The 24,817-nt window shown below is 37.3% G+C and overlaps 1 protein-coding gene across 3 annotated transcripts in view; it reads right to left on the bottom strand.

Moving 5' to 3' along the window:
- Positions 1-24,817, bottom strand: part of LOC136873864 (quinone oxidoreductase) — a 129,570-nt gene that overhangs the window by 83,780 nt on the left and 20,973 nt on the right. For all 3 annotated transcript variants that reach the window (XM_067147160.2, XM_067147159.2, XM_067147157.2), the window contains exon 3: positions 18,920-19,080. In XM_067147160.2, coding sequence (XP_067003261.1) covers positions 18,920-19,080 — 161 coding nt within the window. The remainder of the gene's footprint in view (positions 1-18,919; positions 19,081-24,817) is intronic.

Here is a 24,817-nt window from a genome sequence, read left to right as displayed (position 1 = left end):
ATAAATACGTCTGTTGTCCTCCATTCATTCAATCACAACGTTCGCGTGACCTTTCACTCCCAACACAATAAGATACACATGGCAGCAATATCGCCAGCAGGTTAAAGGCCGGACACAACCAAAATAGTGACCTCCAGAGTCACAGGATAACGGGCGCAGACACATCAAATGCCAGCACTTCACAGGCCACGAGTAAGGCAATAAGCATATGCTTCGGGCCATATAATAAACCATGCATACGTTGCCAGTATATCGCGATTCGTACAGATCTGGCCATCGTGGGCTCCGACATGGATCGCGAGTTATTTCGCACGGTTAATTCTATGCAGACAAAAGGTACGAGAGCAAAGGTGCAGGCCCATATCATTAACAGGAATAATGTTTTCGAGGCATCACATACATCCATCCCATTCAAACGACGGTGGAAACAGTACGTAAAAAAAATATAAGACAAGAGAAACAAATATTAAGCAAGGAGTGCATATACCTGCCGATATATAAATAAATGGTTAGAAAGATCAAACATTCTGATATGCCATAAAGGCTGATCCATTCCACATGGGATCCATGTTGATTTTTTACGTTATAAAAACTAAAACTCGGGCAAAGAACAGCAAAATGCTATTCTTCCGGTAGGAAGCTTGACCTTCACTGACAAAGGGCAGAGAACTGCCACCTGACGAGTACATCGGGAAACACTTAACTCACGTAGTGCGAACTAGTTAAAAACATGCCAGAACGACACACTATCGGTACAGGGCCACCACCAAATGGCACATCGCTTAGAAATTCATTACACAATTATACGAGTTTCAGAACTACCGCAATGTTACACATGCACACGAACAAAGCCTTTCAGCTGCTACGAAGCACGACATAGTTACTAAAGTTGTTTTATATAAATTCACAGCCTGCTACTTTTCACGGATTTCTTTTCTTCAAAATCACAGCCCGCTACTTGTTTGAGAACATCTCATTGAATGAAGTAGCAATTGAGGTTGAACAGGTGACAAAAGCACGGTGATAATCGATAATGTGATTATTGATACATTTTCCGGTCGAATTTCAAACACTTGATCTTGTATTACCAGCTACTATCGAAAGTCAAACAAACCCGATTTGACCGCAGAAGTGAAACCAAGTGCGGATATTCAAAATCCGTACAATAACGTTGGTCATCCGTACAACTGTAAAACACACTCAAAATCCGTACATTTTACAGAAAAACCGAAATACTTGGCAGGTATGCAGCAGTAAGCCCAGATCAGTACAGAAAAACAACGTATCTCATGGTGACAAAATGTAGCAAGGCAAAAGTATGGGTGAAGGAAATTATGCAACTATAGAGAATGATATAATAGGAGGAAGAACAGATAGAGCATATGACATGATCAAATCTCTCCAATATAAACCCAAAACAAGAAGTTCAGTTATAAAGTATAAGAATGGGCAACTACTTTTTGATACTGAAGATATCGCAGAATGCTGGAAGGAATATCTTGGAAGACCTGTACTGGGATGAAGAAGTAATGGCAATTCCAGACTACCTTGAACCTGAACAGATGGGTGAAGAAGAAAATATAGGCCCAATAATCACATGGGAAGAATTTGACCGAACACTAAAACAATTAAAGGACAACCAGACGACATACAAGCAGAACTCCTCAAGGGAATAGGAGAAAGAATGAAACAACAACTGTATAATATCATTGCAAGATGCTATTACAATGGCAAAATTCCTGGAGACTTTACTAAAAGTAGGACAGTTACCTTACCAAAGAAAGGAAATGCTACTGACTGTTCCAACTATAGAACACTAACACTGATATCGCATGCATCCAAAATACTGCTTGATGTAATTAAGAACAGGAATCAGGAGGACGATTGAGATTGCTCCAACTAAACAAGCCTTCAGTAACAAGAAATAGCTTCTGACAAGCAGGAACATTTAACATTAAAATTAGGAAAGAATTTGCCAAAATGAATATTGAATTTTCACGACCGCATTGTAATCGAAACCGACTTTCAACCTATTAGGTCGTGTTACGTACATTTTGCGTCGGGAGGTTGTGGGTTCGGATCCCACTGGTGTTCGGTTGGCCATTTTTGTTCTGTACTTAACATCTCTTCAACACGTACTAAATGTACGTAAAACGACCTAATAGGTTGAAAGTCGGTTTCAATTTGCCAAAATGTTTGTGTGGAGTGTTTTGTTGTATGGTTGCAAAACATGGGTCTTAGCAAAACAGGACATAAAACACCTGGAAGCAATGGAAATGTGGATATGAAGGAGGATGCTGAAAGTAAGTTGGACAGATAAAAAGTCAAACAATAGGGTCCTTAACACGTTCAATGCTGAGGGACCGGATCCGGCCCATACCGCGCTTCCCGCCAGTGCACGTGATCCGGATCCGGCCCGCGTTGCCATGCCATTTCTAAGTAGTCAGTGTGAGCTGAAGCTCTTGACAAAGACGCATCGTATGTTGTACGCACCTTGAGTAGTAGTGGCGTGATATATTTTAGCTCGTCGTTCGTCGCTAACATCTTTTGGTGATTTTTTACAATTGTGGCAGTAGTGGGCCTATATGTTATAACTCTGAATTATATTTAAATTGTTTTTATTGTGAGTGTGTGATGGCTCAGTGTCGTGTTGATTTGTCCGGCAGTAATGATGAGTTTACGAGTGAAGGAAGTGCTGATTCTGAAATGGAAAGTTCGAAAAGTGAGGATGAACCGGAACTCAACCCAACCTGGTCAAATCGAACATTCGGCTTGAAGAACATACCATTTAACAAAGAAAACAAACTGCTAGTGCCATTACTGGGAGAAAACAACTCAATTGAGTGGTTCTTATTGTCGCTTGATAACAATTTTTTGGAATTTGTTTGTCATGAGAAAAACAAATACGCGTTGGTTATTTTGTGGGCCAAACATAAATAGAAATAGCACATTACGAGATGGAAGGATGTCGATGTCAATGAACTAAAGACATTTTTGGGTTTGCTGATTCATACAGGAATATTGCGAATGAGCAGACTCCAAGATTATTGAAAAACTCACAGGCTTTTCAACGTTCCTCCGTTTCGACAGTATATGAGCCAGGATCGTTTTCTACTTATATTACGATGCCTACACTTTTCCCCGGGTAGACCTATCAATGATCCCAAACCCCAGTCATTAGACAGTCTGGAAAAGGTAAGACAAATTACTGATTTTTTTTCAACAATAAAATGTCTAGCTTTTATTATCCTTCACGGGAACTATCCATTAATGAAGCTATGGTACTTTGGCAGGGTTGCTTGATTTTCAAGCAGTATATAAAGCGGAAACGGCATAAGTATGGCATAAAACTTTATACTCTAAATGAACCTGAGGCCCTCACTTTCAAAATTATTGTGTATGCCAGAGCCAACGACCAGTTGACTGGGAAAGGACACTCTACAAAAGTGGTCATGCATCTTTTGGAGCAACTTCTGAATAATGGCCATGCCGTGTTCATGGACAATTATTATAATAGCTTTGCCCTAGCGTCTAAGCTGCTGTCAGAAAACGCACACAGTACAGGAACACTCCGAGCTGACCGGCAGCACAACCCTCCAATTGTGAAGACGGCAATACTGCCTAAAGGTGGAACCATCACTCAGTACGCTGAGGGAATTATGGAGGGCAAATGGAGGAACAAGCGAGTGCTACAATACATTTCCTCGCAATTTGAGAACACAATGGTTACTGTCACAAATAAAAGGGGCCAAGAAAAAGAAAAACCTTTGCCAATAGTGCAATATGATGCACACATGAAGGGGGAACTGATCGGTGTGACCAACTTGAGGCGTACTATCCTTTCAAAAGGAAAATCCTTCGCTAGTACAAAAAAATGTTGTCCACATCATTCAGTTGATGATCATCAATGCTTTCCACTTATACAACATGCACAATACCAGGCTTGGAAATCTGAAAATGGTTTTATACGACTTTCGCCTACAAATAGTGGAATCACTTCTGCCAAGCAGAGCTAGTGCGCACTCCTCTAAGAAAGAACAACTTACATCGGTTGGTAAAAAATGATGAGCGAGACTCGAAAGGAGGAACCAAATGCAAAAAGTGCAGAGTCCGCTATAAAGCAGGAAGTAAAAAACAATCAACATTTGTCTGTTCTGGCTGTCCAGATTTTTTTCCTTCTCTACACATATTGAACTTTATAAAATGCAAGAGGCTGCAATATTACAATATTTTGAAAGAAGTAACTAGGGAGTGACAGCCAAATGAAATAAATTAAAAATAATGACCAAAAATATTTAATATAAAGTAATATTTGTCCGTGTTCAATCAATCAATCAATCAATCAATCAATCAATCAATCAATCAATCAATCAATCAATCAATCACTTGTGATACAAAATGTTATAATTTTGTTAAATACCACCTATTAAGAATGGTAGTATGGCACACGCAATGATAGGCGAAGTCTCACAATGTTTATGAATATTGGAGAACAGTCAAAAGGGTCAGTTTCCACACTCTGTCAGGCACAAAGTCACAACACTATCAAATAATATATGAAGATCATAAATAACTTGAAGTCGCAGACGAATAGATTTGTAGAAGCAAACCGCCAGCTCCCGGTGATCAGCGCGGCACATTCAAGGTCATGCGCTGCGGTCTCGAACGCCAAAGTAGAATGGAGAATATCCTGAAGGTCCAGTATTTGTCTCGGTTGCGGGAAGTTAAGTACGTGTATATAGAAATATACAACGCAAATCAGTATAATTGAATGAGTACTTGTGCTCCTGCTAAGTTCTTGGAAAACAGTTGACTTGAAAAAACAATTGTAAAGAGAAAAAAATATAGTAAAAAGCGCAATATCGGAAAACAAATGAAAACTTATATGCACAGTGCGCTATTTTTTAAATTGAAAACATTTTAGGTCATGATTGAAGTAGTCGAAGTTGGCGCAAGACAAGAGTTAAAATTTGAAAGAGGAGAACCGAAATGAAGGTCAATGTTTTTTTTTTTTTTTTTAATTAGAGAAGGTAGAATAAATTAACAGAGGAAGAGTGATAGTGAAATAAGAGAAAGAATAAAAGAAATTGAAGTTAGATGGTATTGAGGAAGGATAAGATAGGGAAATGAAGGAGGGGTAGTTTAGGGTGGGTTAGGAGGGTGGGTTATTGGAGGTAGAAAATGTGGGTGGGAACTTTGTAAGGCATGGAAAATAGAATTGGGGTTTTGGAATTTGGAATTTTTGAGAAGAAGAATTAGGAAGTCAAAAAGGATATTGGGTTTTTCAGAAATATCGTTTAAATTGAAATTAGGGTTGAAGTACTGGTCAAGGTGGATAAAGCAATTTTCAGTAATGTTTAAGAGGGGGCCTTTGTTAATGATTTTAAGTATATTCATGTCATTGTCAATACTGGTGAAGCTATGCTTGGAGTCTTGTATGTGCTGTCCTATGGCAGAGAATCTGTTGTATTTAATGGCGTTGACATGTTCAGAGTACCCGATATTGAAGTTGCGGCCAGTTTGTCCGACGTAGGAGGAATTGCAGTTGTTGCATTTGAATCTGTATACACCAGATTTAGAAAAAGCATTAGACTTATTTAGAGATTTAGAGTTGTGTAAGATATCAAGATTTCTATTGTTAGTTCTAAAAGAAATTTTCATGTTATGTTTTTTAAAAATATTAGTTATTTTATAAGCATCCTGAGTGAAAGTGAAGGTGGAAAAAGCAGTGGGTTTTATTGTGTCTTTAGATAAAGTGGTTTTTGGACGGTGTTTGAATTTGTTGATGATGCGGTTGATGCGGTTTATGAAGGAGTTGTTAAAGCCATTGAATTTAGCAATGTTGCGGATGGTGTTTAATTCATTATTTAAATCTTTTTTGGGCATAGGGGTGTTGAAGGCACGAAAAATTAAGCTGTTATAAGTAGCACGTTTATGAGCTTGGGGGTGCGAAGAATCTTGTCTTATTGTGGTTGCTGTTTGGGTTGGTTTTCTGAAAATTTTGTAAGATAAAGAAGAAGGATGTCTAGTAATGGTTAGGTCTAGAAAATTAAGAGTTTGGTTGTGTTCTGATTCGAGGGTGAATTTAATGTTAGAGTCTAAGTTGTTGAGATGAAGAAGTGTAGAGGCTGCGTTGGTTGATTCCTCATTTAATATTACTAATGTGTCATCGACATATCTCGCCCAAAAGAGGATGTTGGAGAAATTATTATTATTATTATTAATTCTTGTGTTTTCTAAGAAGTCGAGGTAAATTTCAGCAAGAATGCCAGAAGCTGGTGAGCCCATAGCCAAGCCATCTTGTTGATAAATGGTGTTGTCAAAGGTAAAATAATTATTGTTGAGAACTAATTTTAAAACAGACATGAAGTCTTGAATTTCAAGTTTACTTAGGTTACTGAATTTGTTTAGGTTGTTGTTTATAATGGGGAATAATTTTGAAATTGGAATACTAGGGTACATGTTCACAATGTCAAAAGAATGGAGAGAAAAATTTGGTTGGATTTCAAAATTCTTTAATTTGTTGATTAGATCAGAAGTGTTTTTGATAGATTTGTTGGATAAAAATCGATAATTTTTAGTAAAAATGTTTGGATGAATTTAGAAGTGTTGTATAGGGGACTGGGTCTGTAATTGATTATTGGACGGATGGGAATGTTAGTTTTGTGAATTTTAGGGAGGGCTTTGGCAGTGGGTAGTCCTGGGTTCATGTTTATTAATTTAGTTTTTTCTTGATCTGTGAGGAGAAAGGAAACGTTTTTTAAAGTATGTTTGAGTAGGCGTTGGATTTTTGTGGTTGGGTCTTTTTAAGATCTGAAATGATTTTATTATCTTTAATTTTATTATTATTATTATTATTATTATTATTATTATTATTATTATTATTAAAAGAAATGTTTTTGTTATTGTTAATGAAGATTTTTTCGAGTTTCCTTTTTACTTCATATCTGATTTCATCTTGTTCATCTGTTGGCATTTTGTTAATGGCTATTTCAGATTCAATAATTAAATTGGTGGCTACATTGAAAGTGTTGAGATTGGGCCAATTGTGTTTGAGGCCTTTCGAAAGAATTGAGTTTTCAACATAACTCAGAGTTGTTTTAGATAGATTTACGATGGGAGGATGGAATTGTTCAATAGTTTTGGAGGGTGTGTTACGGTTCTTAAACTGGAATTCATGTGAAGAAGAGTTGTTCTTAAGAATTTTGAGTTTTTCTCTAGGGTTTGTTGTTTGATTGACAGTACATGAAATAATTTATTGTCTACTTGAGTTAGGAAGAGGTTCCATTGTGCACTCGGGAGAAGATTAGCAATTTCTAGATGTGTTTCGTATAATCTGTTGTTTAAAAATGATTTTTTCTTTTATAAGAAACAAATTTCGTTTTTTAACCAAATCTGGTGTATACAGATTCAAATGCAACAACTGCAATTCCTCCTACGTCGGACAAACTGGCCGCAACTTCAATATCGGGTACTCTGAACATGTCAACGCCATTAAATACAACAGATTCTCTGCCATAGGACAGCACATACAAGACTCCAAGCATAGCTTCACCAGTATTGACAATGACATGAATATACTTAAAATCATTAACAAAGGCCCCCTCTTAAACATTACTGAAAATTGCTTTATCCACCTTGACCAGTACTTCAACCCTAATTTCAATTTAAACGATATTTCTGAAAAACCCAATATCCTTTTTGACTTCCTAATTCTTCTTCTCAAAAATTCCAAATTCCAAAACCCCAATTCTATTTTCCATGCCTTACAAAGTTCCCACCCACATTTTCTACCTCCAATAACCCACCCTCCTAACCCACCCTAAACTACCCCTCCTTCATTTCCCTATCTTATCCTTCCTCAATACCATCTAACTTCAATTTCTTTTATTCTTTCTCTTATTTCACTATCACTCTTCCTCTGTTAATTTATTCTACCTTCTCTAATTAAAAAAAAAAAAAAAAACATTGACCTTCATTTCGGTTCTCCTCTTTCAAATTTTAACTCTTGTCTTGCGCCAACTTCGACTACTTCAATCATGACCTAAAATGTTTTCAATTTAAAAAATAGCGCACTGTGCATATAAGTTTTCATTTGTTTTCCGATATTGCGCTTTTTACTATATTTTTTTCTCTTTACAATTGTTTTTTCAAGTCAACTGTTTTCCAAGAACTTAGCAGGAGCACAAGTACTCATTCAATTATACTGATTTGCGTTGTATATTTCTATATACACGTACTTAACTTCCCGCAACCGAGACAAATACTGGACCTTCAGGATATTCTCCATTCTACTTTGGCGTTCGAGACCGCAGCGCATGACCTTGAATGTGCCGCGCTGATCACCGGGAGCTGGCGGTTTGCTTCTACAAATCTATTCGTCTGCGACTTCAAGTTATTTATGATCTTCATATATTATTTGATAGTGTTGTGACTTTGTGCCTGACAGAGTGTGGAAACTGACCCTTTTGACTGTTCTCCAATATTCATAAACATTGTGAGACTTCGCCTATCATTGCGTGTGCCATACTACCATTCTTAATATTACGTACTGTTTCATCTTATACCGATCCAGAGTTTAATTAATCTTTTTCTTTTTTCATATGCATTGTTTTACATGTTTTTACGGCTGACGATGACCTGGACTAGGGTCGAAACCGGTCCCATTTATATTTACTATTAAATAAAAGTGTAATCACTACATTTCTTTCCTATGTATTGAATAGGTTGAACCTCTTTCAATTATTTAATTTTTAACGTTAATACTTTCAATACGGAACAATGAAATTTTTATCTTTAAATACCACCTATTCAATACAATAATAACGTAATAAAAACTTACATATTTATTAAGTTGTTAATATGGTACATGTTTCGCTCCTTTTTCGTGAACATCATCAGCCAATTATCATTTACTTAAGATTGGATTAAATTATGCTTGTAAACCTGATTGACAAATCGTATAATATTTTAACAAGTCATATCACAATAAAATTATGTCTAAGTTAAAACATATTTGTCTAAAATCTATCTAAGTCTAACATTTTATTGACGAAACTCATCTGGTGAACATCCTTTAAAATTATTTTAAAAAACTTTTGAGATCTGGCTAATTCTATTGATTCAATGTTGCTTGACTTGTATGATTGTCGTTGAAACTTCGTTAACTATATTAACAGTTTTCTACAGTTGATAATTGCCTATGTTATGAACATTTAACTTGTTCTTGATGTTACTAGAGTAACATTTGTACCAAATATATTGGCATTAATCTTACGTTGTCAATACGAGAGTATTGTTTATGAACAGACTTGTTGGTGAATAAAAACTTTCAAATGTGAGGTAGAATGGTTCTCGTATGTTCCAAATTGGGCTCGTTTGTATATCTGTAATGAAAGAAAAAAAATATATGTTTATGGTTTTGATTATAATTCTGTATAAATTTCTTATCGAAAGAATTGTCACTTACTTTTCTATCTGCTGTGTAACTGTCTAGTGTTACTCCTAGCCTCTTGAGAACTACTTGTTGTTCTGTTTGTACTCCTTGTGTTATATGAGTGAGTGTAGATGAGTTTGCGTTTTGGCGGGGAGTTGGAAGGGGAAGTGGAGGTAGGCAGTGCATTGATAGCTGCAGTAGATTGTGGAGGAGACTGCCTAGGAGAAGTAAGGGGAGGAGTTGAGTTTGTTTGGGTCAATAAGCCATTAACTTTTGTCGGATTAAAATGTTTATAGAATTTATTTATATCAGATTTAAGCATTTGTATTAATTCCGGTAATTGTAATAAGATGGGGTTCTTTATTTCAATTTTGTCATTTAAGATTTTTTTGTTGTTGTATTGCTGATCTAAATGAATGTATGTGTTTTCCAATTCCATCATTTCTTTTCCTTTTTCTACTCTTCTTAAAATTCTTAAATCTCTTTCAATAGTTGTGAAACTGTGTCCAGTTTCTTGCATGTGTACTCCCATTGCAGAATGTTTCCTGTGTTTTGCTGCATTTACATGTTTGCGATATCTTATCATAAAACTCCGGCCAGTTTGGCAAACATACAAAAAATTGCACTCTGCACACACAAGCCTATATATTCCAGATCCTTGATATTGATTACTATTTATATTAACTTCACTGTGATTGAAGAAAATATTTCGGTTCGTGTTTTGGGTTTTGAAGGCAATGTTAATATCTTGTTTTTTGATGGTATTAGTGACTTTGTATATAGCTGGGTTAGTAAATGTAAAAGGTGCAAATTTGGATCTTATTTTTATCTGGTATGAGATTTGTGGCCAATTTTATTTTCAACTTATTAATGACCTTGTTAACCATCTCTATTTTAGAACTGTTATTGAGTGCCAGGTCCTTTATGAAATTAAGTTCTTTCTTTAAACTCTTACTTGTTAGTGGAATTTTTAGGGCTCTGTAAACCAAACTAAAAAATGCCGCCTGTTTGTGAGAATTGGGGTGGAGTGACTAGTTTTTAATCGTTATTGGAATAAACGTCGGTTTTCTATAAATCTGGAAATCGAATTTATTTCCTGCTCTCTTTACATTTATATCTAGAAAACTTAGCGAATTATTACTTTCATCTCCTTTAGTGAATTTTATGTTATTGTCTAATTTATTTTAAAAATCCAAAATTTATCACTATTATTCAGTTTACCGTCTATTATAACAAATGTGTCATCCACGTATCTCAGCCAAAGGTTTAGTCCTTCTATGTTATTCAAAATTTTAACATGTTCTTAATGATCCATATAAATATTAGCTAGTATACCTGATCCAGGGTCACCCATTCCCAAGCACATTTGATGTTATATCTTTTGAATAAATGTGAAGTAATTATTATTTAAAACGAATCTCAATACATTTATGAATTCTTCTATTTCACACCTACTTAATTTGCTGTGACTGAATAAATTGAGTTTGATTATATTAATGGTTTTATTAATTGGTATGCAAGGGTACATGTTAGTTATATCATATGAACACATTTTATGATGTGGTTGTAGTTCGAATTTATTAAGCTTATCAGAGAATTCTACTGAGTTATTGATCATAGAATTATTGTAAAATTTATAGTGCTATTTTAAAAAAATGATGTATAAATTTAAAAGTCTTATACGTTGGGCTATTCATGCAATTGATTATAGGTCGCATAGGTATATTAACTTTGTGGACTTTGGGCATGGCTCTGGCTGTTCTACCTCACATTTGAAAGTTTTTATTCACCAACAAGTCTGTTCATAAACAATACTCTCGTATTGACAACATAAGATTAATGCCAATATATTTGGTACAAATGTTACTCCAGCAACATCGAAAACAAGTTAAATGTTCATAACATAGGCAATTATCAACTGTAGAAAACTGTTAATATAGTTAACGAAGTTTCAGCGACAATCATACAAGTCAAGCAACATTGAATCAATAGAATTAGCCAGATCTCAAAAGTTTTTTAAAATAATTTTAAAGGATGTTCACCAGATGAGTTTCGTCAATAAAATGTTAGACTTAGATAGATTTTAGAAAAATATGTTTTAACTTAAAGAAATAATTTTATTGTTATATGACTTGTTAAAATATTATACGATTTGTCAATCAGGTTTTCAAGCATAATTTAATCCAATAGAATAGATTCACGATCTTAAATAACCTTAAGTAAATGATAATTGGCTGATGATGCTCACGAAAAAGGAGAGGAGCAAAACATGTACCATATTAACAACTTAATAAATATGTAAGTTTTTATTACGTTATTATTGTATTGAATAATTGAACAAAATTGCAAGTATTTGTATCACATACCAATTAGTCGAGCAGCTCGTCTCCTTTCTCCCAAGTCTTTCCAGCCCAAACTTTGCAACATTTTTGTAATGCTACTCTTTTGTCGGATATCGCCCAGAGCAGATCGAGCTGCTTTTCTTTGGATTTTTTCCAGTTCCTGAATCAAATAATCCTGGTGAGGGTCCCATACACTGGAACCATACTCTGGTTGGGGTCCCACCAGAGACAAATATGCTCTCTCCTTTACATCCTTACAACAACCCCTAAATACCCTCATAACCATTTGCAGAGATCTGTACCCTTTATTTACAATCATATTTATGTGATTACCCCAATGAAGATCTTTCCTTATATTAATACCTAGGTACTTACAATGATCTCCAAAGGGAACTTTCACCCCATCAACGCAGTAATTAAAACTGAGAGGACTTTTCCTATTTGTGAAACAACCTGACTTTTATCCCCTATTGTCAATCTCACAACATTATCGAGATCATTTTGCAGTTGCTCACAATCTTGTAACTTATTTATTACTCTGTACAGAATAACATCTGCGAAAAGCCTTCTCTGATTTCACTTCTTTAAACATATCATTGACATACATAAGAAAACATAAAGGTCCAATAATACTGCCTTGAGGAATTCCCCTCTTAACCTCTTCAGTGGCACGCCCGAGAAATTCTCGGGTGGCGCACGCCTGCCCATAACGTCACCGCCCGAGAAATTCTCGTTTAGCTGCAGTGTTCATTTCGCGATCGCCCAATAATTTCTCGGGTACTCTAATCGTTTGGGAAAATGTTTTCAAGTATTCTCAACAGATGGCTGGAGGATTTCCAGCTGTATTCACGTAGCGTCTGGCTTAAAATATGCCTTATCTTCTCTACTTTACATATACGACCTCTGGCCAGCTGACGAGGTAAACAGAAATGGCGAGCGCGAAACGGAAGAGAAGTTTGTCTGAAGACAAAATAAGGAACTACATCAAAGATGAATCACTAAGTGACATTAGTACTTCTGATAGTAGCTATAATGATTCTATTGATTCTTCAGATGATGACCTTAGTAATTCTAGTGAAAGTGAAGAAGATATTACGTCAGACGCTAAGGTGATGGTAGATGTTGAATATACATTCGTTTGGAAAAAGTGTAAGCCTGGGCATAGTGTGCGACCTAATATTATTCCATTTACGGGAAATCCTGGTGTGAGGCTTAGCTTATTACCAGAGGTGAGTGCGATTGACTGTTTTGAACTGATTCTAACAGATGAAGTTGTAAATTTGACAGTGACCAAAAAAAATTTGTTGGCCCTATGCTAAAAGTGCATTGAAAACCTTGTAAATAAATCTCCGCATGGAAGGGTACAGTTTTGGAAAAAAGAAGCTCTTACAAAATTTGGCAATTTATTGCGTTAGTATTGCTGATGGGAATAATACAAAAGCCTGAAATAAAAATGCATTGCTCACAGGACAGTATATGCCCTACTCAAAACACCAATATTTTATGAAACTATATCACAGGCCTACTCTAAAAAGTGTAAATAGAGTGTAAAGTAAGTTTTTATTAACCTTGAATAATATATGAATGTGTTCCCTTAATAATTGTTAATCATTCCTTGCTTCCTAAAAATAAATAAATTCCTCCAAAAAAACCTCACTTTTCTGGCACAGGAGGTCTGCCAAAACCCGCCACCGAAGGGGTTAATTATTACGGGGACAGATAAAGCTTCACCTACTCTAATTCTCTGAGTTCTATTTTCTAGAAACAGAGCCACCCATTCAGTCACTCTTTTGTCAAGTCCAATTGCACCCCTCTTCTCTTCAGCTTACAGTATAATTATCTGAACACATTAAATAATTTAGCTCCTTGTTGAGCTAAAATCTGAAGGAATTTAAAAATTCTAGGAAAGAGTACAATAAACGTCTAGTAAAGTAACTAATAAAAAGGTTCGGATATCATAACGACTTGTAAATTTAACTAAACATATGATACTTGCAAAATAGAAAAGAAAAATGGCAATCATTGCTTTTCAGAACACAAAACTTTTACAATCGTGGTGACCATGTTCAAAACGATCAACTTAAGGGTCCATCAAATCAAACACCTTCCCATTCTCGTTATCTTCACTGCTAAGTAGGCGGTCCTTTTCCTTGAAAAAAAAAAAAAAAACAAAACACCATACACACAAGATTTTCTAGCTCCTCCCAGTTGTCTCCATAGCGTTTTTTGAGTAATGATTCAATTTTTGGCTCTTGCATTGTTGCATGGAATTAGGAAGAAGTTTGTTCCAAACAGACTTCCCTCGTTTGTTCAAGCTCTCTGGCTGGATTGGAAATTATAAAACGATTCTCCTTGAACAAAGCAAAGAGTCTTACTTTTATTCTTCATTAAGTTTTTTTAACTTTTTGAAACTGGAACAGCCACTGCCTGGTTTCCTTCAATGTACTGTCTGACCAGTGTTTCCAGTCTCAAGCAATATACAGTGGAACCTCGATTCTCCGTTTTTGGAGGGAACACAGAAAAAAAACCATACAACACGGGAAAACGGAAAATCCATGAACGAATGAGCCATCAACAATTTGCCTAAACATCACAAAAATGAAATATGTACGGTGTACTTATAATAAAAACGCCCCTAAACCAAACCAAACTACAGCCCCAGTGGGCCTTCCACCTACAAAGTGACCGCCCTCGGTCCGAAGGCCTGCAGATTACGAGGTTATTCATGGTCACTTTGGCGAATCCTCTTGGCCGTTATTCCTGGCTCTCTAGACCGGGGTCGCCATATCACTATCAAATAGCTCCTCAATTAAAGGTACCATAATCGAATGACTGAACCTGGAACCAGCCCTCATATCCAGGTAAAAATGCCTGACCTGGCCAGTAATCGAACACGGGCCCTCCGGATGAGAGGAAGGCAAGTTAGACCATGGGGCTGGCTTCAAACGTTTATTACCGGTACACGACTTAAAAATCTCGAAACTTTACATTCAGTTTTACCAGCGAAACTTTGTCAGTTTCCTCTGAAAACTTAGTCATATTCCTTTGAAAACTTCTTTCGGTTCAGCAACTTTGATCTGCCAAACTCTTCGAAAAATCTAATACCCGTAACGCCAAGCCAAACAATTGACCCCAAGTAGTTTTTCATTCTCTAATCTAATAAAATAAAGCACATTAGATACAAATGCGTCCAACATGATGGAAAAATCCTCTTTTTTTAATCTTCCATTATAATTTGGTCACCGGTATACTGTTCCTAGTGAGTTTACGGGAATCTTGTACCGCGTAAATTAGGCCTACATCGACCTTTAAAGGTTATGTTGAGCTCGAGAATATGGTTCCAAAAGTATCAATCCTCAAGTTCTCGAATGCATTATATTTAGTTCTGCCCATCACTAACCAAAGGCTCTAACTTAGACACCTACTATGGGATGAGAAGGTCCCACAAAGAACAAAAATGACCCTGTACAAGTCATATTTCATTCCCATCCTTACATATTCTCTGGAAACCTGCACACTTACATCAGAGAATTGTAGTAGGATTCAAGCCTGTGAAATGAAAGTTCTTAGAATTGCCCTGATGATGTATATGCTGATTCCCATAGGGAACCTAAAATATTTGTCCTGAATGAGTAAATTTATAATACCAATATAATGGTCCGTTATTGGACATTATAAATTATCCAGCTAACTCATTCTTGGTTGCCTGCGTTTCGCCCTCGTGTGCTAAGTTAGGCTCATCAGTTGGGACTTAGCACACCACCCAAGACGCAAGGCTAGTGCATACCGTGGAGACCACTGCATAGGCTATTTGAAGCCACCAGCAGTGCCAATGCACTATGAGAGCTGTCTCAATTTCCAAAAATAGATGCCTGCCTGGCCATCAAATGATGTAGATGTTGATTCCCATAGGGAACCTAAAATATTTGTCCTGAATGAGTAAATTTATAATACCAATATAATGGTCCGTTATTGGACATTATAAATTATCCAGCTAACTCATTCTTGGTTGCCTGCGTTTCGCCCTCGTGTGCTAAGTTAGGCTCGTCAGTTGGGACTTAGCACACCACCCAAGACGCAAGGCTAGTGCATACCGTGGAGGCCACTGCATAGGCTATTTGAAGCTGATATTTGAAGTTGATGTTGATGTACATCATTGATCTACATCATTTGATGGCCAGGCAGGCATCTATTTTTGGAAATTGAGACATAGCTCTCATAGTGCATTGGCACTGCTGGTGGCTTCAAATATCCTATGCAGTGGCCTCCACGGTATGCACTAGCCTTGCGTCTTGGGTGGGGTGCTAAGTCCCAACTGACGAGCCTAACTTAGCACACGAGGGCGAAACGCAGACAACCAAGAATGAGTTAGCTGGATAATTTATAATGTCCAATAACGGACCATTATATTGGTATTATAAATTTACTCATTCAGGACAAATATTTTAGGTTCCCTATGGGAATCAACATCTACATCATTTGATGGCCAGGCAGGCATCTATTTTTGGAAATTGAGACATAGCTCTCATAGTGCATTGGCACTGCTGGTGGCTTCAAATAGCCTATGCAGTGGCCTCCACGGTATGCACTAGCCTTGCGTCTTGAGTGGTGTGCTAAGTCCCAACTGACGAGCCTAACTTAGCACACGAGGGCGAAACGCAGGCAACCAAGAATGAGTTAGCTGGATAATTTATAATGTCCAATAACGGACCATTATATTGGTATTAGAACTGCCTTCCAAAAGACCTGACTTGATCATGTGAAAAATGATGAGATCTGATCTAACCTAGGTCTAAATGAATCAATAGAGGAAAGACTTAGGTCATCTAGACTTAAATGGTTTGGGCATGTTAAACGAATGAATAGCACAAGGTTATCCTGTGCTTATTTGGAAAAGAGAATAACAGGTAGAAGACCAGCTGGAAGACCAAGAAGAAGATGGATGGACCAACTGAGGGAAGACGTGGAGAGAAGAGGATGGAATTGGGAATCTGTCTTGGACAACGAAATGTTTTTGAATAGGCAACTTTGGAAGACGCTCGTTTTCAAACACCCTACCCGGCTCGCTGGAAGGGCAAACCGATGATGATGATTATGACTAATCTTAATCAAATTGGAAAGAAAAAATATCATTAACACTTCCGAAATTATGATTATTCGTGACCTTGAGCTCAGCTGTAAAGCGTGCTCGCTGTACAAGTCGGTACGAGTGCGAAATTATAAAAAAAATATTTAAATGTAACATGCGCAAATAAAACGACTGCGGCTTTTATAATATTTTAACACAAAAACTTGAAATTCCCAGCCTTATATTAGGACGAAAACAGTAATAGGCAATCCCAAAACCTCCCATGGCTTTATGTATGTAAGGTGCAACATCTGTTCTGGTCTCGATAACAATCGTATAGGATAATATTAAAATACTAAATTTGTGTTACTTAAGAAGGAGCAGTTTCGATTCTTGCCTGAAAGCCCAGTGACTATACAGGCCCCTGAAGGAAATGCCAAAAACCTGTTCGGTGATACATTCGAAAAAAGTAAAAAAAATAAACATCTAACCCTGGACATAATGTAGACGTTTTGCACGTATGAACATTTGACGAAACTCGTTCCGCCTTCAAATAGAGCTGTTGAAATGCGCTCTGTCTCGTTCCAACTGGCGTGGGCACTCTCTGCTTTATTTTTTCCGAGGATTCTCTAAACAATACTACCCGAATGCAATACTAAGATGATCCCTTATGCAAGTTCACCGCCAATTGCTTTTCCAGTACAGTACTTCTTCAAATTATCGCAATGACGGGACGTCAACACCAAGACCTTAAGTATGCCGTAGCCGTCCTTTTGTAAGATACAGCTTCTTGAAAAACGCGTGATTGAGAATTTAGCTTTAATGGGACTGAAATTTCTCAACAGCTGATCCAGGAAATTGTTTCTTCGAGAAATGGGTAATGCAGGATTTTTACAATGTGATTTAATTAGGATGCTCGCAGGACCACGTAATTTTAACAAATAATACGGGAAAGCGTTTACGGGAACGTATAATCGAGGTTCTACTGTATTCTTATCCTAGATTTATAACATTGGTATTTTTTTCTTCTTTCACAATATTAATGTAGGCACCATGACTCTTTACATGGTATTATGACAGTGTTGAAGCAAAAAAACTGAGCAGGCTTTACATATCTTCGCCACTATGGCAAACTAGCAAAAGTGATGAACTAGGGAACCCCGTAGTTGTCAAGTTTTGGTCTAGATTTTATTATTTATATAACATATACCCTCTGACAAAAGTCTCACATCGAGAGCTCATGCTGTATCGCTAACAAATAAAACCAATCTTTAAATATAAAAATTAATTTGACATGAGTAATTACAGCTTCTTTCAGCTCTCCTAATTTTTTGACAATTTGCACATTCATTAGTTTGCTAGAGTGGGGATGATATGTATCCCAACAAGCAGCTATGTTGCTTATGTTATCTGATTCCATCACATAAGCAGGTTTAGCAAGCTGATCCCTGTGGGTGGGGGCGGTAGAATAACACCCACGGTAACCCCTGCCTGTCATAAGAGGCGACTAAAAGGGGCCCCAGGGGCTCTGAACTTTGGAGCATGGGTTGGCGACCACGGGGCCCTTAGCTGAGTCCTGGCATTGCTTTCACTTACTTGTGCCAGGCTCCTCACTTTTATCTATCCTATCCGACCTCCCTTGGTCAACTCTTGTTCTTTTCCGACCCCGACGCTAGTAGGTTTGCGAGGGCTAGGGAGTCTTTCATTTTCATGCCCTTCGTGGCCCTTGTCTTCCTTTGGCTGATACGTTCATTTTTCGAAGTCTCGGACCCTTTCCAATTTTCCCTCTGATTAGTGTTATATAGAGGATGGTTGCCTAGTTGTACTTCCTCTTAAAACAATAATCACCACCATCACCACCACTTAGCAAGCTGACAGAACTTTCTTTTGGCCATTTCAAGATATTTTATCAGGGTTTACAAATGGAAATGCAAATGCAACCATGTACAGGGTGCTGAGAGCTTTCCATTGGTATAAATAACTCCTATTTGAAGAGACTGTCATTCAGCAAAGTTTGCAAGTGACCACAGTACACAGGAAGTCCAACTGAACAAGTCACAAAGGTTTACTCACTTATTTATAAGAGCTCTGTGTGCAGTGAAATATGGCACATAGAGAGATGCTCCTTGACTGAACGTCAACTTCTCTGATAAAGGAAAAACATGATTCTTTTTGCAGACCGCGTATTCAGCATATCCTCCATCGAGCAGGCATCCAAACACACGATCACCTTTCTGAAAAGAAGGCAAAGGGAAGCACAAATAAGTCCTCGGTAAACTACACACACAGAATTTGTAGACATAATATGGGCTTTTGGGAGACTCTTCTGAAGATGCAGAGCAGAGTTCTCTGCAAAACGTTCTTTTACCTTGTTTTCTTGACAGGGCATAAGCCCAAATGCTCACATCATATCTACAAGTATGAGCCGTGAAAGCATCAATGTTAACACACAGAACTGATAGCCAACATATTTTCCTGCAGATTCCTCCATAATATCAATAAGCATGCTTCTTAAAATCATCATGGAAGGCACAATTGTGGGGCAATGTCTTTGCTGGCAGGACCTAGTGTTTACAGTGCACTATGTCTTCTGGTATGGGCTAGAGCAATTTTGTTACTTTCATTGATCTGTCTGTCTTATCCTTGGCTTTGACAATATGAAAGTGACTGAGGTATGAGCGATGCTAGTAATGCCATTCCTTGTGCAGCCAGTCCCTGCTATGAATGATATGAAAATGTTGCTCATAGGGTCGGTCGGGGCATGCATTTCAGTGGGCTTGGCAGACTGATGTGTAATAGCAACTTCTAGCTCGGTGAGGAAAACAACAGGAAACTACCTCACTCCTCATTTCCCTAGTACGCCTCTTCAGTGATGCCTAGGCCATCTGACAGCTGATGGCAGAGCTGTTGAAGATCCAACCAGCCTTAGGGCTGAAGATTGAACATACACATACATACATACATACATACATACATACATACATACATACATACATACATACATACATACATACATACATACATACATACACATACATACATACATACATGGGGAAAGCGTGTGCTATCCAGAAATTATGTTAAGGCAGAACTTGAGTATTTCCTAGATAAAGCATCCAGGAAATCTTAGTGATATTTTTTTGTGTGTTTACAGCATGAATGAGGACAGGCATGAAGGTAGGTCACCCTCAGTCCATGTACAGGATACGATAAATACGCAAGCGGAAGGGAAAGGAAAGGGAGAAGCTGTGAAGGCAGGTAAACTAATGTTTTAATCCTCTTGGAGCCAAGAGCCGATCTGATCGGCCGCTCCCCATCAGCTGGAAGAGGCCAGAGCTCCGCCTCCACTCTACTACTGTAAAGTGCCAGGCCGTTTTCAGTGGAAATACATGTATTTTCAAATTCGCGTATATCTACCGGTGTATAGCAAATACCGGCATGAAATTTTCTACATATTGATTACGTAGAATAAGAAACTGGTCTGGAGTGATATAAAGAGTCAAAGACGTTTTATTGTTGATTTATAGTTGTCAATAATGTTTATTTTTAGGAAGAGAGAAATATTTTCGCACTTTCTCTCTCAATATCTACTTTGAAAAAATAATTTACGATACAAAAGAATATATATTATTATGTATAATGTATTTCTAAATACAATTCTATAGAATAACTAATTTGAACGAGAAAAATAAAAACGTAAAAAATAGAAAATCAAACGTATGTCACTAATAAAAACGAGACAATTTTACTCACCGATAACATTCGCGTGTATGTATCGATGTTTGGCAAATACTGACAACAAATTTTCTACGTGGGGACAACACAGTATTAAAATAATTCTGAATTATTAAATAAGTAAAAACTAGTAGTTGATATTATAGTTTTTTGTTTTCAGAAAAAATAGTTTCTCGTTTTCGGTTGTAGTATATATTAGAAAAATAATTTTACAATACAACAGAATTTAAGAAATTTATGGCACTAAAGCCGTGATTTGCTTTGACCTACTAAGCGACCGCTGCTCAATTCGGTACCTGCAGTTTACGAGGTGAATCATGGTCAGTGAGACAGATCCTCTCAGTAATTATTCTTGGTCTTCCAGACCGGGGTCGCCCTCTCACCCTCAGATATCTCCTCAATTGCAATCACTTAGGGTCACTTTGATTGAGTAAACCCTGAACCAGCCCTCAGGACCACGCGAAAATTCTTGACCTGGGCGGGAATCGAACCCATGACCTCCGGGTGAGAGGTAGGCACGCTACACTTGGCCCGCGGAGACCGGCATTTAGGTAATGATAGAGTACTATATGTGACTATAAGGTTTAGCAGAGAGTAAGTGAAAAGTAATTTGAAGTGTGATACGGGCGGAGAATCAGACGGTAGGGCATGTTTAGGTCCAAGAACTTCCTTGAAGGATACAGGAAGTTGAGGAATGTTGTCGGGTTCAGTGGGACAAATTTCCACAAAATGTTCTCCAGAGACATCATCATCATATCCGTTATCACTAGTTTCATCTATCACCATATTCAGAGTAGCTTTAGTGCTGTTAGACACAATTAAACGTCTCTTCTTTAGCTGCGGTGATTCCACGGACCTGTCCGGTATAATTTCGTCGCTACTCTCTGAAATAAATTCCATATCGCTGTCCGATAAATCATCCGCGTTAAATTCGCACTGTTCTAAATACTGCATTAATTTGTTGTCATCAATACCTGCTGAAAAATTATCATGTGGATAACATGGCATTTTCCTGTCACAAATCCACTCACTGCAAGGAGCAATATCTTACTGACCGGTTAGCGGTATTTGTAAACACAGGAAACGACTCTTGTGAAAGGTATAACACCCTCTTAGAACTGCCAAAGCAAGGCCAGGCACACAATAACATGTAGCCCCTTTACTACAGGTTGTAACAAAAGTATGCACGTCACTATAGGTTGCCTCAAAATTATGTATATCACAGAATTTTAAGCCGGCCGATGTAATCGGCTCTGGCAACTTCCGACGGGATTGTTAACGGCCGACCAGATCGGCTCTGGCAATTTAAAGGGCGCATGCTCGCACTACCGCCTGGCACCAAGAGAGTTAAGGGGAAGGAAAATGAGGTCTATGGGTTCTCATCAAGCATGACAGTACTGGAGAGGAATCGGCATGAGTCACTGCAGGTAGACCAGTAGAGGGAAGATGGGAAACAGGGAAGTGTTACAGAAGAGGGCTGAAAGAGAAAAATAGAATCCAGGATAGGAATATGAGGTGGAACAGGGTCATGAGATGATGATTTGGGTGGTGTTGAGGCTCTGGTCTTAGGAGTCACAATGGTTAGGCATGTGGGCATGTGTGGAGGAAAGGGAACCAGGGTAGAGTATCATAGTGTTCACAGAAATGTTCTCTCACGTTTCGCTGACTTTCCCCGACCTACTAAGAAAAATTTCCCCCAGTCACGAAAATTAAGTGACACGTTAATTCGCAGAACAGCAAGTTTTACAAGAAACAAAAAAGGAAATTCCAGCCTTCACCATCCCCATAGCTGGCCTAATTCTCTCCCCAGTTTCTTTTTTAAAAAATTATTTATTTATGGAAAAACAATTACACTGATGGCACTTTACATATAAATTAATGGTAACATATAGGCTACATTTAACTTATCATTTCCAAGGAACAAAGTTACAACTAACTTATTAAAAAAGTAATTCAAATATGAAAATATTTTTTTTACCACAGCATTCTAATACTATTTCATTTGGATATAAAGCACTCCTGAGATCAAAAGCAATTAACTTGTGTTTGTAATGTAGGCAAATATAATGAATTCCAATTAGTCTAGGTCTATATTCAAAACAGTTTTAAAATTTGGAGACAAATCAGTCAGAAAAGATAGGATTGAAAAAGAAAATTTTGCACTTATCAAAAAGATTACTGTTTCAATTTTATATTTTCTAAAACTACTTTCTTCCTTTCAATTTCAGCATCCTGCTTTTCTCTTTCAATTTTCAACTTTTTCTGTTTTTCCTCCAAATCTTTCAAATGTAATTCAATTTTCCTTTTCTCCATTTTCTTCCTTTCCTCTTCCGATTGCTTTTCTTTTTTATTTTCCAGGTATGACTGATATCTTCTTCTTGAAGCTTGGATTGAAGTCAGCATACTTTTATTTATTTATTTATTTATTTATTTATTATGGCTTCTTTCATGTGGCGAAGTTAGGGCACACAGCCCTCTCTTACACCTAACCACAATACAACAAATAATATTAAGGTTGCCTATTACTAATTATATTACTTATACTATTTCCTAAATTAAGCTTAAGTTACCCACCCACACAATATGCAGCTTATTAGCTCGTTACTTCAGTCCTCTTTTCTATCTCACACAGACACTTGCACACACACTTACAACGTACACACTTCCCTTACATTTACATTATATAAAACTAACAGAAATAATTTTTAATTTTACAATTACCAATCACACGCACACAATACACACCAATACACACCAATACACACTTCAATCGGTAACTCTCAACAGGTAATCTCGGCAAGATATTTTAAATTTGAGGAAAGAGTCAATGCCCCTGACACTTATTGGCAGGGAATTCCAAAGCCTGGAACCGGTTACAATAAAAGATTTATTATACACAGAAGAGTGGTGAAGAGGAATAGCTAGAGTGGAGCCCGAGCGAGTGTTAAGGATATGGAAGGAAGAGAGGAAGTGAAGTTTAGATGAAATATACTGGGGGGAGTTACTATGCAGGAGTTTGTGTATTAAGACAAGTATATGATATTCACGTCTCTTAACAGGTTTTAACCAGTTCAGTGCTTGATAGTAAGGAGTAATATGCACATCATACCTTACGTTAAAAATGAATCCAAGGCAACAATTCATAATACGCTGCAGTTTCCTAGTTTGTTCTTTAGTAGCGTCTACCAAGATAACATCACAGTAGTCAAGGATAGGAAGAATTAGGGTCTGTGTTAATTTTTGCCGCATATTTAGTGGTATAATATCTTTATTTAATTTCAGTGGATGTAGAGTAGCAAACACCTTCTAACTTACATTTTTGATATGTTCTGTCCAATTTAGAGTTTCAGTCATAGTCACCCCAAGATCTCACTGTTTTACTGTATGGGATTGTGCTATTATTTATTTGTAGAGGAGGAATGATCGAATCGTTGAACTTGTGTAGGAGCTTCTGGGAACCGACAATGATAGCTTGCAATTTTGATGGATTTATGAGAAGTCTGTTTGCGAGAGCATATTCACTGAGTTTTTCATGTCATCATTTATGCATTTTACTGAGTTTGGTAATTCGCTTAAGCTGCAATGGTAATAAATTTGGAGTTCATCAGCATATAGGTGATAGTTACACGTTTTTAGAGAAGATGAAATGTCATTGATATACAATGTAAAAAGCAACGGTCCTAAAATACTACCTTGTGGCGTGCCAACTTTCCTTGTACTCCATTCTGAATTTCTTTCACGAGTTATCACCCACTGCCTCCGATATTTCAAATATGACGTAAAAAACTTCAGTACTGAAGGCTCAAACAAGTAAGATTCCATTTTCTTAATTAGTAGCTGTAAGTCTATTGTATCAAATGCACCACTGAAATCCAGTAGTGTTAGTACTGTAACTTGTCGTTGTTCCATAGCTAGTCTGATGTCTTCTGTAACTTTAAGGAGAGCCGTGGCAGTGCTGTACCCTTTCTTAAAGCCCAATTGTAATGGGTCAAGGAGAGAATAGTTATTTAAATACTTCAATACTTGCTCGTACACCAGTCTTTCCAAAGCCTTAGAAAGCGCTAGAAGAATAGAAACTGGGCGATAGTCAGAGGTCAGTTTAGGATTGTTTATCTTGGGCACTGGGATGACATTAGCTTGTTTCCAGAGTGCAGGGAAAGTTCCATTTCTAAGACAGTAATTGAATATATGTGTGATAATCGGGAGGATAGTGCCTATTATATTATGTATGAAATG

This window comes from Anabrus simplex, chromosome 5 (assembly GCF_040414725.1).
Source record: "Anabrus simplex isolate iqAnaSimp1 chromosome 5, ASM4041472v1, whole genome shotgun sequence".
NCBI classification, from domain to species: Eukaryota; Metazoa; Arthropoda; class Insecta; order Orthoptera; family Tettigoniidae; genus Anabrus; species Anabrus simplex.
The sequence above is the reverse complement of the archived record's forward strand: the minus strand, read 5'-3'. Positions and strand labels throughout refer to the sequence as shown.